Here is a 15,845-nt window from a genome sequence, read left to right as displayed (position 1 = left end):
CCAGAGCATGGTCAATTGAGATGTTTTTCTTTTCAAGCATAACCAGAGAGTGACATGAACAGCTGTATTCTGGTCCCATGACATATTGTTTATCTTTGTGAACACTACAATTTATCCAAGTTTTTGTTTCCATATTGTAAGGCAATAAAGAATCTTCCTTATCTTTTTTTTATGCACATGTTAAAGTTATTATTTTTGTGAAAATGTAATGAGCTCTATAAATCTAATTGAATGTGGAAATAACCATTTAATCCCTTGATCTAGCAAGTCAAACTTCTAGCTAAACAAATAAAAGAAAGTCTTGAATCAGGAGTTTGGACTTGGGCCAAATAAATTTCTCATGAAAACCCAGACCTGGTATGAATGTAGGCATAAGGTGCACCTCTGTTTGATAATTGGGATTCTTCATTTCTGAAGCTGTAAGCTACTTGCACAGGATTTTATACCGGTGAGACAACTCTTTCCCATGTATATTGTCATAGAGCAATGTTAATTACACACACCATTTTGCACACACATCCATAAATGGAATTTTGAACTAAAATAGTGAATTGAAGACATGATTTCAAGTGTGTAACTAGTTCCATTGTAATAACTACCGTAAAATTTTATTGGGAAACAGTACTGTTCCTCTCTATGTTTAGGGTAGTTCATAATTCCCTCTTTTATTTTTGAAACCAATCAATTTTCCCCTCTATATTTGGAAAATAAGCAAATATCTCAAATCCGTTACTTTTTCAGTTAAATCCAATGAAATCACAATGATTACAAATGTAATCGAAGAAAACAACAATACAATTCTCAACTTTTTTCTCTTCCTTGTGGTGTATAATTAATAATTTCANCAGCTTTTAGATGCTATATAGAGATGATCTTTTTTGTTTCCTCGAGAGCAAATAAAGTAAATCTACTTTTATGATGCAACAAAAAATATAATTTTTGTATCTTGAACGTGTTTTGCCATAATTTGAAATTTTTTTGCTAGATAAATATATGTATTGTTTCCAGACCAGATACTTCCTGTAATTGAGCCAGAAAGGAGAATTTCACATTATTCTTATTCCATCTCAGCATGTTTGGAAATTTTAGCAAACTTCACATTTCTTAAGTGTAACCAGTGAACTTATTTACTCGATTAGATGTTGATTTAGATCTTAATCACTCTTATATGTGTCAGAAATTGTTGAACTGGAATCACTTTTGTTGCTATTATTTTTGTGAATTAGCCATGGGGATTTGTATCTTATTCAGGTTAGTTTTGAATTTGATTAGGGTATTGGTGTTCCTATTTACTTGTAAGCACTTGACAAGCTCAGTGAATTATCTCTGGTCAAATATTGTTCTAATGCTACTTTACACTGATTATAAATCTTTTATGCCAAAACAGGTGGCCATTTGAATAGGGTAAGAACTAGTCTAAAATATCTTTGTCCGGCTGAACTCATTCCTCCCAAAATTGAGGTGGATGTGAGCAATCTAGATATCGGAGATAGAATTTTCATGCATGATGTTGAGGTTCATCCATCCTTGAAGCTTCTGAGTAAGAATGAAAACATGCCAATATGTAAGATAGTAACCACGAAGTGGGAAAATCCAGAACCTGCCAGTTTATAGGCAATGAAGCACAACTTGAATGGCCATTTCTGACTTGCTTGTCATTACTTTCAGCGAGAAGCACTTTAAGAATAAGTCTGCTGCTTTGGCTAGGTTAGTACTTGAGAGGTGCTTTGGGAATCTCAGGTAGACAAGAAACTTGACATTGTTGTTTAGAAATAGAGTTTAATCAGACAAGAAGATCTTACTTCGAATCACTTGTTTAATTGTATGGGCAGTAATGGTCAAGGCTGTTAGTGGATGTCAAATTATTCATAAATGGAAGTTCCTTCTATTTTTGGCCTGTGACTTCAATTATAGTTCCAGAGCATGGTCAATTGAGATGTTTTTCTTTTCAAGCATAACCAGAGAGTGACATGAACAGCTGTATTCTGGTCCCATGACATATTGTTTATCTTTGTGAACACTACAATTTATCCAAGTTTTTGTTTCCATATTGTAAGGCAATAAAGAATCTTCCTTATCTTTTTTTTATGCACATGTTAAAGTTATTATTTTTGTGAAAATGTAATGAGCTCTATAAATCTAATTGAATGTGGAAATAACCATTTAATCCCTTGATCTAGCAAGTCAAACTTCTAGCTAAACAAATAAAAGAAAGTCTTGAATCAGGAGTTTGGACTTGGGCCAAATAAATTTCTCATGAAAACCCAGACCTGGTATGAATGTAGGCATAAGGTGCACCTCTGTTTGATAATTGGGATTCTTCATTTCTGAAGCTGTAAGCTACTTGCACAGGATTTTATACCGGTGAGACAACTCTTTCCCATGTATATTGTCATAGAGCAATGTTAATTACACACACCATTTTGCACACACATCCATAAATGGAATTTTGAACTAAAATAGTGAATTGAAGACATGATTTCAAGTGTGTAACTAGTTCCATTGTAATAACTACCGTAAAATTTTATTGGGAAACAGTACTGTTCCTCTCTATGTTTAGGGTAGTTCATAATTCCCTCTTTTATTTTTGAAACCAATCAATTTTCCCCTCTATATTTGGAAAATAAGCAAATATCTCAAATCCGTTACTTTTTCAGTTAAATCCAATGAAATCACAATGATTACAAATGTAATCGAAGAAAACAACAATACAATTCTCAACTTTTTTCTCTTCCTTGTGGTGTATAATTAATAATTTCTTCAAAAGACACATTGGATTTAATTGAGAAAGTAAATATGGGTTATTTACGTATTTCTCAAATATAAAGGGAAAATTAGTTAGTTTCAAAGATAACGAGTAAATTGTGAACTATTCCATACGTAAAAAGGAGAAAATGTTTTCTCCTCCAATTCTCTATTTGGTATGTAAAAGATACAACTTATATTCTTGCCATGTCTTAATTTGGACGCTCTTTTTTTTATGAACTGAAAATTTTAATTAGTAAACATATTCTAATTTGGGATTAATCTCTTGTGCATTATTGAGACTCAACAGTAGTTTAGTAGACCACTTCTATGGCAAACGTCACTAGTCTTGTAGAAGGGTATCGTATTAAAGCCCATGTGGCCCTCCTTAATTCCTTTATAGTTGACTTCTGAGTCTTACCTTGCCTTGGAGCAAGTTCTTGCGGACCGAGTCTTGAAGCAATACGAGACTCGGCGGGTTGTTTTGTTTTTTTGATAAGTTACCATAGCGGCTTGTTCAAAATCATAATAACCCATGCAAAAGTTTGCAAAGCAGAACACAAAGCTTAGTTGATAGGATTGATAGAACAACAGAATCATGGATTTAATAACCTCTTGGTGGAAAGAACAGGTTTAAAAATCCAGAAGAAAATTCCAGTCTTTAACCAGTCAAAAGCAACCGACTCTCAATAGGCTGCTTGGTTTAGGTGAAAATATCTGTAAGTTAACTCCCCTCAATTTGGATAGATAAATATGCTGCAACAATATTGGCATTCGCTATATGTGCCTCTGTCCTTTAAAAAAAATGAAAATTTGCATTTTAATTTGAGATTGAGGCACATATACAACAGCAAGCAATACTGTGCTCAACTTCACTAGTTCAGCCACATGTTTTGGTTGGTCCACTTCCCAATGTAATGCATACAGCTCTAAGCTATGCCTAATGTATTGAATCATATTGTGACATGAAATCTAGAAACACCAAAACATTATCTGAAACAAACAAAGCAAAAATACCTTTCTGAAGACCTGGACAAGCATCTTCTCCTTTGAAAACAACGGGCACATCAACCTTCAACTCCGACCCGTCGTCGGCCCAAACAAACACCAAATTTAATACCTTCCCAGTAGCTTCGTCCCTATGAATCTATTAACCCAACAAAAACACAGAAAATAAGCAACAAATTATAAAAACGGTTAATAACAATTTGAAAAGCAAAGAAAAAAAGAGGTTGCCTTAATGGGGAGGACGGTGCCGGATTCAAGTAGGTGAGAGGATCCGGAGCCTGCTCGGATCTGGAGTGGGAAAGTGGTAGAGCAGAAATATGGGAGCTCAACGGACTTGAGAATGGCTTGAATCTGCTTCCACTCAGTGGTGACCAGATGCTTCCTGGACATGGATCGTGGGGCTGTGGAGTCTTTCTGGAGGAGGTGCTGGGAAATAACCACGGCTGGGATTCGACCCTGAGCTCTGTCCCTCGACGACACTCTGTTCCCTACGCACTCCCTAGGGATTGCCTGGATCGTGTGGTACCCGGCCGATGATGGCTGCGATGAACTGTGGCTTGACACGGCGGTTCTCAGGTTGTTGGTAGCGGAGCGCCACCACCTCGTCATTTCTTCTTCTACTTCTGCAAATGCAATGAGGGGTTTGGAGTTTGGAGTTGGAATGTGTTGTGTTGTGTGAGGGTTTTTACCTTTTTTTTGTGATTTAATTTTTTTTAGGGGTTTAAGTTGTTGGGCCTTGGAGGGAGTGATGGGACTTGGGGAGCTCCCACATCGGGTCTGGTTATAGGGGTTATGGGCCCTTTTGATAAAGCCTAAGAAGAATCAGTTTTGTTGTTGGAGAATTTTGTGGTAGAAATGTTGAATAGAATTGGGTCATGTTCACAAATGGGGTAATGGTTAGGGCCTGTTTGGTTTATGTTTTCAAACAACATTTTTTAGTTTTTAAACAATATTTCACGTATTTCAACACACTTTTTTACCCACACGTATTTCAAAAAATTACAAACAACAATTTTCAAACTACTCTACCAAACACCCCCTTAATGGTTCGTTTTAGAAAATTTTTGACACAAATTTTATAAGAAATGAAAAAAATTGTCAGAGTACAGATTCAAACCAATACATGTTTGAATAACCCATTGGACAAGAGAATAGCAATACTGTTGATTTGTGTTTTGTTCTCAAAGAAGTTCTTAAGTAATAAAAAACCTTAACTTTTTTATTTTTGTTATGTTTGTTTTTCTCTAAAAATCTGTTTTTCTAACAGCAAAGGGAGAGGTGGGTAATAAATCTCTAACGAAAGGCATCTCAAGTGGGCAAAGTGATAAGTTTTGAACCACGGGTAGGCAAAGCGCAAATGAGCCGAACCTCAGGTGGGTTTGCTCTAATTATCCTTTATATACATATATATTTTCAGTTAAAGTGAAATCAAAAATTTTCTAAAATGATTAACAAATACCCTAAGAGCACCTATATAATTGTACATGCAAATAAATTTTACAATCGGTTCTTAAATTTACATGACACATCCAATAAATGCAAAATGGGATAGCTGGACCGTTTATGAGACATGTCATTTTGTCATTTGTGTAAAAGTTTAATAATATTCATTTGTAATAAGAAAAGCTAGTGCTGTCTCTAGAATTTTTTTGTACGGTAATTATTAAGAAACTTAAATTATAAATTTTTTAATAAAAAGATAACTTTATATATTGACAAAACACACACACACACACACACACAATCACACACAAATAAATAAAGTTTTACGATTTCCTTCTACAATTTTTTATATTTTGAAATTGTTGCATGATAAATATATATATATATATATATAGTCTCATTATCAATGATGTAAGCTACTTCTTTTTCAAAATTTAATTCAATAAAAATTTTCTTGGATTTTTGTTTTCTTTTTGTTTGAAAAGACCGAATGTATTGTTAGAAGGGCCCCAAGTTAAATGTTATTAGACCTAGAAAAATTTAGGGTGGTCGCAATTTTTTTTTAAGAGAAGACAAATCATAAAAATTATACATAATCTTTTTTTTTTCTTTTTTTCCAGATTAAGGTGTTCCTGTCACCACCTGTCTTCAATGTGATTCAGTGAAGCCACCCTGAGAAAAGCATGTTACATTTCAAAAGACCATATATTCCATTTAAAAGTTTGGCTTCCCTACTTTTTACAATGCATGCCTAACATCATAAGCAAGAAGAAAAAGTAGTCCCTTCTCAAAAAGAAAAGAAAAGAAAAGATAATTATAATATGTTGCTAATCTTATAGTTCGAATCTTTTCTTCCTAAACCCTCAAGCACTTAGTATATATAAAGATGTCATTTTAGTTAGAATGTCTTGTTTTATTTGCATTTTTAAGTAACTTGTTTATATAGATGCACTAATATTGTAAGTTTTAACAATTAAATCATCGATTTCTTCCATATGCTTTTCGTTTCTTTCTTCCACATGCTTCGAGGATTTAACTGTTAAAACTTATCATACTAGTGCATCTATATAACTTTAGTCTTTTCGGCACAGTCAATTCCACTTAGCTAAAAGCCTAAAACTAAAATCACTATCCGCAAATCAAACAAAAAGGCATAAATAATTGGGATTTGTGGCTATCAGAAAAGCCATATTGTTCACCTCACAAGATTTCTACCAACAGCCTTACACGCTTGCTTTTTGTTTATTTCTTCCATGTGCTTCGATGATTTAACTGTTAAAACTTATCATATTAGTGCATCTATATAACTTTAGTCTTTTCGGCACTGTCAAATCCACTTAGCTAAAATCCTAAAACTAAAATCACTATCCGCAAATCACACAAAAATGCATAAATTATTGGGATTTGTGGCTATCAGGAAAGCCATATTGGCCGCTTCACAATATTTCTACCAACGGCCTTACACGCTTGCTTTTTGTGGAGAAAAGCCAAGACCATTTCTAGGAATATCAAAATAAGTTGTTCATGCTCGTAGGTGCATGGGGGCACAAAAAGATAAAAATGACAAACAGTTCATTTTTTATTCTATGTGCATTTTGGTTTATAAATCTTTTGCTTTTAAAATAAACTGATTTTGATAATTGCCTTATTTATTATTAAATCAATACATTGACCGGTTTTTGGTGTAGACAAAGGATTAAACTTCAGATATTTTATTCAACCATAAAAAAATTTATTAGTTGAACTAACTGAAACTCATTTCAATTTTTATTTTTTTGTCCTTAGTTAAACATAAAAACATTATCGTTCATAATTGTGACAAATGTTATAATAATAATAAAAATTGTGGCAAATTGTAACCTATGCAAATCTCAGTAACTATCAAACGGACTTGAGGCTTATAGACTTATCTTATGTTACAGTTCCTCTAAAAAACAAAAAGTCTTATGTTGTAGTTAATTGGAGACATGCATGGTAGTGCCACTTCTTCCCTTGAAGGGATAAAAAATTAATTAGATTACTCTATATGTTTCTTAAAAAAAAAAAAAAAAAAAAGATTACTCTGTATGTTAAACATCTTAAACATATTTTTCTGCAACATGCTTTTTGTGCCCCACATTATAGTTAAACATGTCTGGTTTGTAGCAAAAAGAGCAACACAAGTGCCTTTGAACTATTGCTGGTACAACCCAGCGTTTGTATAACTTTTGTTTTTTTATCTCCCTTTGAATGGTATCTGTAGGGATATTAGGCCCGAAAGTCCATTATACATTTGGCAATTGGGCCTATGGCCCAAGCCGAGGATCAGTACTAGTCCAAGGAGAAAGAATCTCCGTTATTAGAGACCGTGTTAACGAATAAAAAAGTTGGTTCTGGCCGTAAAAGCTCAGTGAGACAAGCCGAGAGTAGGTGTCTCCTCGGAAGAGAATCTCCTAGAAAGTTTTGTCGATATGAATAGACATTTTTGAGACATTAGACCGAGAGAAGGCTTTAGATATCTTAGGAAGAAAACTATCACTACCGCATTTAATGTTCTACAGCTACTTTCCTGGCTACATTAATATGGAGAAGACGCCTGAACAGTACAAAGTTGGCTACCCCAAGGCATACACAACCAGAGAGGGTGTCTGATGGAACAAACACTCAAGTGATAACGTAGGTAATCAACAAGTGTAAGATCAAGATGCTTTAGAAGGAACTATATAAGGAGAGAGGTCTTTCATAAAAAAAGGGATCGAAAAAAGGATAAGAAGAAAGACTAAGCATTCAAAGATTAAACTTGTAACCGAATTTAAGGATAATAAACAAGAACAGTTCACCTCGGATCCTGCCGAGGACTGTTTTTTTCTTCAATATAATCCTACTTCTTTTCATTCTCCTACTTGAATCCATACCAATATCTATTTGATTATAAATTTATTATTTTGGGCTTCTTGGGTTTAAGTCCTTCCACATAGTGGCTTCACAACCCAAATCAAGTCCTCACAGTATCAAAAAAAAAAAAAAAAAAAATTCTTTTATTATTTTTTTTTTTTTAAAAAAAAAATTTTAACTTCAATAGTAGTTTTATAATGGAGTATGATTTTGGGAACTGTGACATGTAGTTAACATTGACTAATATATCAAGCCAAGGCCATTTCTAGGAATATCAAAATAAATTGTTTATGCTCGTAGGTGCATGGTGGCACCAAAAAAAAAAATGACAAATAGTTCATTTTAGATTCCGTGTGCATTTTGGTTTATAAATCTTGTCCTTTTAAAATAAACCACTTTTGGTAATTGCCTTATTTATCATCAAATCAAGACATTAATCGGTTTTTGGTGTAGACAAATGATTAAATTTAAGATATTTTATTCAATCATAAAAAACTTTATTAGTTGAACTAACTGAAGTTATTTCCTTAATTAGATTACTCTATATGTTTCTTAAAAAAAAGGAAAGAAGATTCCTCTATATGTTAAACATCTTTTTCTTTTTTCTTTTTTGCTAAACATGTTAAACATCTTTTATATTTTAAATTATAGAATAAAAAATTTAACTTCAATAGTAGTTTTATAATGGAGTATGATTTTGGGAGTTATGACATGTAGTTAACCTTGACTAATATATTTAGGATTTATAACTACCTTCAAAATTTTATGACTAATATTTGGTTGTTGTTTTTATTAGAAAATTTTAATGCTCATTTTCTCGGAAAGCCCAAGACAAAGCAAGCACAATTATTTTGGACCTGCTATTTAATTTCTTTTATTTTATTTAGCCAAGACCATATAATTTTAAGAGGGAACTTTGAAGAAGTGTGATTTGGAGGCTAAAATGATGTTGTATTTAAGATTTAAAAAAAAAAGAAAAGAAAAGAAACAAACACACACAAATAGGAAATGAAATCTTAATATAAAGACAAACTTCAAACTCCATTAAAAACCATGGGTACATTCAATTTAAGTTTACTCATGAATCCGAGAGAAAGAATTTGCAAAGTATGCTTGGAGCGCTTTTTGCAAAATCCATGAGCATATGAGCAAGACCACATGCAAGCTACAAGCCCAAGAAATACTGGCCCAATATCTATTGTATGATCTTTAATTTCGGCCTAATTACCTCAAACCATGAATAAGCATTTGACCTCATCTAGTGTAAATTGACTAAATCCCTCAAATGTAGTAGGTTTTTATGGGGACATTTCTTCCAAGTTCCAATATAGCATAACTAAGCTGGTTTAGCAATCTAGATTACCCTGCTTTGGCATTAAACCAGATTGCTACAATGTTCAATATTGAAAACCTCTCTAATGCTTTGGTTAATATAACTTGAAAGTAGTGTTAGCAAAATAAGGCGGTAGAACCAGCCAAGCAGTATAACAAAATAATTCAAAGTAAATAATTCAAAAGCAATTTAGAACCGTCCAGTATGGCGGTAATCCGTCCATGGTGGCGGTAGCAACAAGTAGTATAATGAACATAATGAACATAGAGTTAACTGAAAATACTTCTTTATTGAAAGTAGAGTTAAACACTTACAGTAGAAAAGCTCTATAGATCACCTGAATATACTATATTATACAAGGCTAATGACATTGTATAAATGGCCAGGAACCACTGCAAGCTTTTGAACCATTTTCAGTCATCCTTCTTTGTACATATTATTCATATTTTAGGTGACCCTCCTGTTTTTTTCCATTCCTCTTTTCGCTGTTGAAATTTTCCTGGGGGCTGCAGGCTGCTGGAAAAATCATCACGTGCATGGATTTGACAATGAGTACCAAAACTTTTTATTTTTTTATTTTTATTAGATTAATATTCAGATGCCATCTGTTACCAAAATCAAAATTACAAAAGCGTATTGGGGTGTAAAAGCCCTTCGGTTGTTGCTATTTTACAACTCAAGACAGTCAAAATTCACTTCATCTGTGTTTGTATACTTAAAAGAATTTGCAACCTATGAATAGTGAGATTGCATATATGCAATCTTACTATTCATAGGTTGTAAAGAAAAAAATAATATTTAATCTTGTGGTTGTGTGTGAAGAGAAAAAGATAATGAGAGGAAGGAGAGAGAGAACAATACTTTTTTATTATTTAATTAAGTAGTATATATTATTTTATTGGATTATATATAAAAATAAAAATTGAGATGTAAGATGAATTGTAAAATGAGTTGGTAAAATAGATAAAGTAGTGTTTGAGGATGCAAATTTTTTTTTTTTTTTTTGCATCCTCAGATGCTAGTGCTCTAATGCTAAGACCACATGAATCATATAATTTTTATCCCAATTTGCCCGCAAGTTGTAAGTGGTGATGTTATGGACTCACAATTTTTCTCTACCTCTCACAAGTCTCAAGTCACAAGTCACAACTCATTGCATAGGCAAGTTGTGTGATTTGTTACAGTCTTTCAAATCAAAAAATAAAATAAAAAAGAAGAATATTTTGATGTCATCACATTCATCGTCAGCAATAATAACCATGTTTCATGTTTCTAATTTTTTTTTTTTTAATGAGTTCATGTTTCTCATAAGACGTAAGTCACGGCCTTTTTCCATCATCCTCCACTTCTCATTCTGACAGAGTGATTCTGTGGCTGTGAGGGGAACTTTTCTGCCGTTTCCCTTTTCTGTGGTTTCTCATCTTCACCCAGAATGAAGAAAAGAAGAAGTTAAAGCTGTCTTGTAGTTGAAACTTGAAACAAATTTGAAATTTGAGACACATGGATCATGTTCCAATCATTTAATTTGAAGATATACACAGGAAGGTACGTTGTCATAATTGTTTCTTTTTTTGGATAAAAAAGGGGAGTAATATTCGGCTAATAGAGAGTTTATGCAACAAGGATCTGAATTAGGTCTAGTGTTCAGTGATACTGGACCCGTTAGGATTGTGACACGTATCTATTTTTGGACACATGTCATCATCCAACCGGGTCCAGTGCATTGGAAGTAGTGGACCCAAACCTCCCCTATGCAACAAAAGGCGTATAGGCCTCCAAGAACACAATTTACTAGTCCCAACTCCCAAGTTGCTTCATATCCCAAACAAAAGCTGGACAAACAAAATTTGGGCATAAGTCATAAACTTGCAAAAAGCCCTGTTGTTGTAGACCCCTTTTCGCTAGTTCATTTGCACATTTGTTAGCTTTACAATATATATAAAATAGATGGACGACTCATAAGAGGTTCTTGCAATCAGAAATTAAGAGAACAACATCCAGTTGGTAAATGGTAAGACATTATCAATGATTAGCCAATTGATAACAGTAATATAATCAGGTTCTAGTGGGATAAATTTAAACCCCATATCCCATGATAACATAAGCCTCTATCTCACTGCCCATATCTCAGCCATATCATTAACTGCTATGCGGCCTATATGCCCAAGTTCAAAGAGAAACCATGAATCCATAATTGTTTATTGCTTTCCTAATGTTTTTAGGGAGCATTCAATCAATGGTACTTATAAAACTTTAGTACGCAGAAGCAGCAACAAATACACAACATTAATAAAAATGTATATCCGCTAGCTCTTTGGGTAATATAAACTTGGGGAGGGAGAAACTAGTATAATAATTAAATTAAATTATTTATTGATTTAAATTGGTCAAACAACTATGTATTTTTACTTATATTTTAGATTTACAATAAATAATCTTACATATATGAAAAAAAATGCTTTTAGTAAAAATTATTGTAGAGTTTAAATTTGTTATTCAATTATTCATCATTTTAAGAAATGTTCAATATATTGGATGATCTAATTAAATTACACCAAAAAGTTATCATTACACAAACCGAGGTGAGAACTTGTCCCATCGAGGCAAGAGGTACTAATATCTCTCATTAATTAACTTTAGTTTCAATCAGTAAAGTAAAATGATCTATACATTGTATCATGAAAAGTCTTACATATATGACCGAAAAAGAAAAATGTACTTTTGTTTGGGCAGATTTGGCTCCTAGCCATGTCACATAGACGGTCTTTTAGGCTTTATTGATATAGCAGCTTCATGAAGGAGAGAAAGACAGCTCTATTTGTGCTGCCACACACACAAACGCTACTCTAAATATGTTGTTTTTAATATTAAGTGTGTGAGAAAAAAAATATGATTGGTAGGGTACTAGGGTTAGATTGGTTGTTATTTAATGCTTTGGTTTAATTTGGTCAAAGCATTAGAGAGGTTTTCAATATTGAACATTGTAGCAATCTGGTTTAATGCCAAACAGGGTAATCTAGATTGCTAAACCAGCTTGTTATGCTATATTGGAACTTGGAAGAAATGTCCCCATAAAAACCTACTACATTTGAGGGATTTAGTCAATTAACACTAAATGAGGTCAAATGCTTATTCATGGTTTGAGGTAATTAGGCCGAAATTAAAGATCATACAATAGATATTGGGCCATTATTTCTTGGGCTTGTAGCTTGCATGTGGTCTGCCATATGCTCATGGATTTTGCAAAAACCGCTCCAAGCTACTTTGCAAATTCTTCTCTCTCGGATTCATGAGTACGAACAACTTATTTTGATATTTCTAGAAATGGTCTTGGCTTTTCTCCACAAAAAGCAAGCGTTAAGGCCATTGGTAGAAAACTTGTGAAGCAGACAAATTGGCTTTCCTGATAGCCACAAATCCCAATTATTTACGCACTTTTGTTTGATTTGCGGATGGTGATTTTAGTTTTGTTTGATTTGCGGATATTGATTTTAGTTTTAGGCTTTTAGCTAAGTGGATTTGACAGTGCTTTCATTTCTTTTTTTCCACGTGCTTTGAAGATTTAGGGCCTGTTTGGTATGTGTGTTTAAATAATAATTTTTAATTTTTTTGAAAATACGTGTAGGTAAAAAAGTGTGTGAAAATGCATGTAATATTGTTTAAAAACTGAAAACATGTGTTTAAACAAGTCTACCAAACACCCTTTTAACTGTTAAAACTTACTATATTAGTGCATCTATATAAACAAGTTACTCAAAAATACAAATAAATCAGTCAAGAGCCTTGTAGCTAAAGTGACATCTCTTTATATACTAAGTGCTTGAGGGTTTAAGAGAGAGAGAGTTCGAATTGTGAGATTAGCAGCATAATGTAATTATTTTAAAAAGAAAAACACAAATAAACCAAAAGAGAACAAAGGTTAATTTCCTATTATTTTTTCTTCTTGATCATGATGTTAGGCATGCATTGTAAAAAGTAGGGAAGCCAAACTTTTAAACGGAATTTATGACCTTTTCAAATGTAACATGCTTTTCTTGGGGTGGCTTCTTAGAATCATGTTGATGGCAGGTGGTCACGACAACACCTTAACTTGGGAAAAAAAATTATGTATAAGTTTTATGATTTGTCTACTTTAAAAAAAATTGCGACCGCCCTAAATTTTTCTAGGTCCAATAAAATTTAACTTTGGTCTATTTAACAATACATTAGATCTTTCAAACAAAAAGGAAAAAAAAAAAACTATTTGTAAATTTAAGAACTGTTTGTAAAATTTATTTGCATGTATAATTATACAAGTGCTCTTAGGGTATTTATTAATAAAAAATTTTAAGAAGTTTCGATTCCACTTTTATTTTATTTTAAAAAAAAAATCTATTAAAAAAAATTAGTTACATTTTTTCTTTCCAATTTTTTTTTTTAAGTATTTCTTAAATGAATGTTCTTATGGCATCCGTTAACTAAATCCATAATTATATAGTGCTATTGTCATTGAATTTGTCAACCAATCTTTATGCCTTTTAAGTGGCGTAAATTAAAACAATTTTCAATTTTTAATCTTTAGTAGGATAAACTCACTCTTCTTTTATCAAAAAAGTGTAATTGAAAGTAATCAAATCATCTTTATAATCAACTTTCAGATATGTAAGAGGTTTCAATGATAACCTAGTGAGAATGGTTTTTTTTTAGCATCTTATGTCTATAGTTCAAATCGTACTCCCCTCATCTCAAGGGCGGCTCCTAGACTTACCAACAAAAATATTTATACACATAATTATTTTTATAATAACTTGTTTTGTCCACCCAAAATTTTTTTTTTTTTGAACACCCTAACTTGAGAATTATATGGTCTTGGCTAAATAAAATAAAAGAAATCAAATATCAGGTTCAAAATAATTGTGCTTGCTTTGTCTTGGGAGCATTAAAAATTTCTAATAAAAACAACAACCAAATAATAGTTATAAAATTTTGAAGTTGGTTATAAATCCTAAATATATTAGTCAAGGTTAACTACATGTCACAACTCCCAAGTCATACTCCATTATAAAACTACCATTGAAGTTCAATTTTTTTTATTCTATAATTATCATATAAAAGATGTTTAACATGTTTAGTGTAAGGACCTAATTTGAATTCCTAGCCCAAAAAGTACATGGACTTAGGCCTAAAAAGCCCAAAACAATAAATTTGTAGAGAATGGGTTGGAAAACTGGGCTTTAATGAACTGAGCAACAAATAAGCAGATCTTGATGACAAAGAAAGGAAAATAACGAACTTTCACTAAGGAAAAACGTCATCGGCAGAGTCCGAGGAGATTGATTCTTATGTATTTGCTTTTGAAACTTGATTACAAGTTTGGTTCTAGATTGCTACAATGTTTCTCTCTTGATTTTTCAATCCCTTCCTTATGGAGGGTCTTTTACATTACATGGATCCCCTTAGACCATCTTGATCCTACACTTGTTGATCATTTGAGCTCTTATTTGAGTGTCTATCCTATCAGACACCCTTTTTGGCTTTCTGTGAGTTGTGGTAGCCAAGGCAGCACTGTTCAGGAGTTTTCTCCACATAAATGCAACCATAAAAGTAGCTACAGTGCATTCAATACGGTGGTAGTAGCTTTCACTTAGATATTTTTAGGTTCCCTTCCTTNTAAAACCTGGTCATTTTAGGTAAATTGTTCAACTGTGGAAAACCTGGTCGTAAAAGTGTAAAAACTGTAAGTTCAACAACATGTTAAACATTGGAAATAATGATCAAGAAGAATTATTCAGAATCCTTGAATCAAACAATTCGTCTGACTCTTTGGAGGATGATTTTTCTTCTTCTTCAACTGATTCTTGTTATCAATCTTTTGATGAATCTTCTGATATTAAACTTGGTTGTAGAAACTCATGTTGTAATGCTACTAAAACTGTTAATGTTCTCACCAAAAGTAAAGAAAAATCTTTGGAAAGACTTAATAAAAAGAAACCAAAAGATTTAACTGTTAATGATTTCCAACATGAAATTAATATCGTTAAACAAGAGATAAGTGAATTAAAACATGTGTTTAAAAATAAAAATATTGGTCAAGATAAGTCTGATAATAAACCAAATGAGCACAAGGATGGAGATGAATCCTGTCAACAGTCTCTTCTTTCTGATAAAGGTAATATTGATAGTTCTCGACTTGCTCTTGTTAATAAAATACTTCCTCCGAAATGGTTTACAAAAGTAAGAATTGTTGTTTCTCATGATTATCATTTCCTTGTTATTGCCATGATTGATTCTGGTGCAGATATAAACTGTATCCAAGAAGGATTGATCCCTTCAAAATATTTTGAAAAATCTACTGAGAAATTGGTTTCTGCTAATGGTTCTCACATGAAAATTAAATACGAATTGAATAATGCTCATGTTTGCCATGATAATATATGTTTTAAGATTCCTTCTGTTTTAGTCA

General features: G+C 32.6%; 1 protein-coding gene across 1 annotated transcript; it reads right to left on the bottom strand.

Annotated features, from left to right (window-relative positions):
* Positions 1-3,253: 3,253 nt before the first annotated feature.
* On the bottom strand, positions 3,254-4,452 carry LOC112028106 (uncharacterized). The gene is made up of 2 exons (XM_024060765.2): positions 3,982-4,452; positions 3,254-3,892 (listed from the first exon to the last, which is right to left on the bottom strand). Exons 1-2 carry the CDS (start codon positions 4,360-4,362, stop codon positions 3,686-3,688), a joined length of 588 nt encoding a protein of 195 aa, XP_023916533.2. The 5' UTR covers positions 4,363-4,452; the 3' UTR covers positions 3,254-3,685.
* Positions 4,453-15,845: the final 11,393 nt, after the last annotated feature.

The sequence above is a fragment of the Quercus suber genome, unplaced genomic scaffold (genome assembly GCF_002906115.3).
Source record: "Quercus suber isolate HL8 unplaced genomic scaffold, Cork oak 2.0 scaffold_663, whole genome shotgun sequence".
NCBI classification, from domain to species: Eukaryota; Viridiplantae; Streptophyta; class Magnoliopsida; order Fagales; family Fagaceae; genus Quercus; species Quercus suber.
This window is presented reverse-complemented; position numbering and strand designations above follow the sequence as displayed.

Coding starts and splice junctions, on each gene's coding strand:
- LOC112028106 (XM_024060765.2), bottom strand. CDS start 4,362: ATGACGAGGTGGTGGCGCTCCGCTACCAACAACCTGAGAACCGCCGTG. Junction 3,893..3,981: donor GCACCGTCCTCCCCATTAAG/GCAACCTCTTTT, acceptor TTGGGTTAATAG/ATTCATAGGGACGAAGCTAC.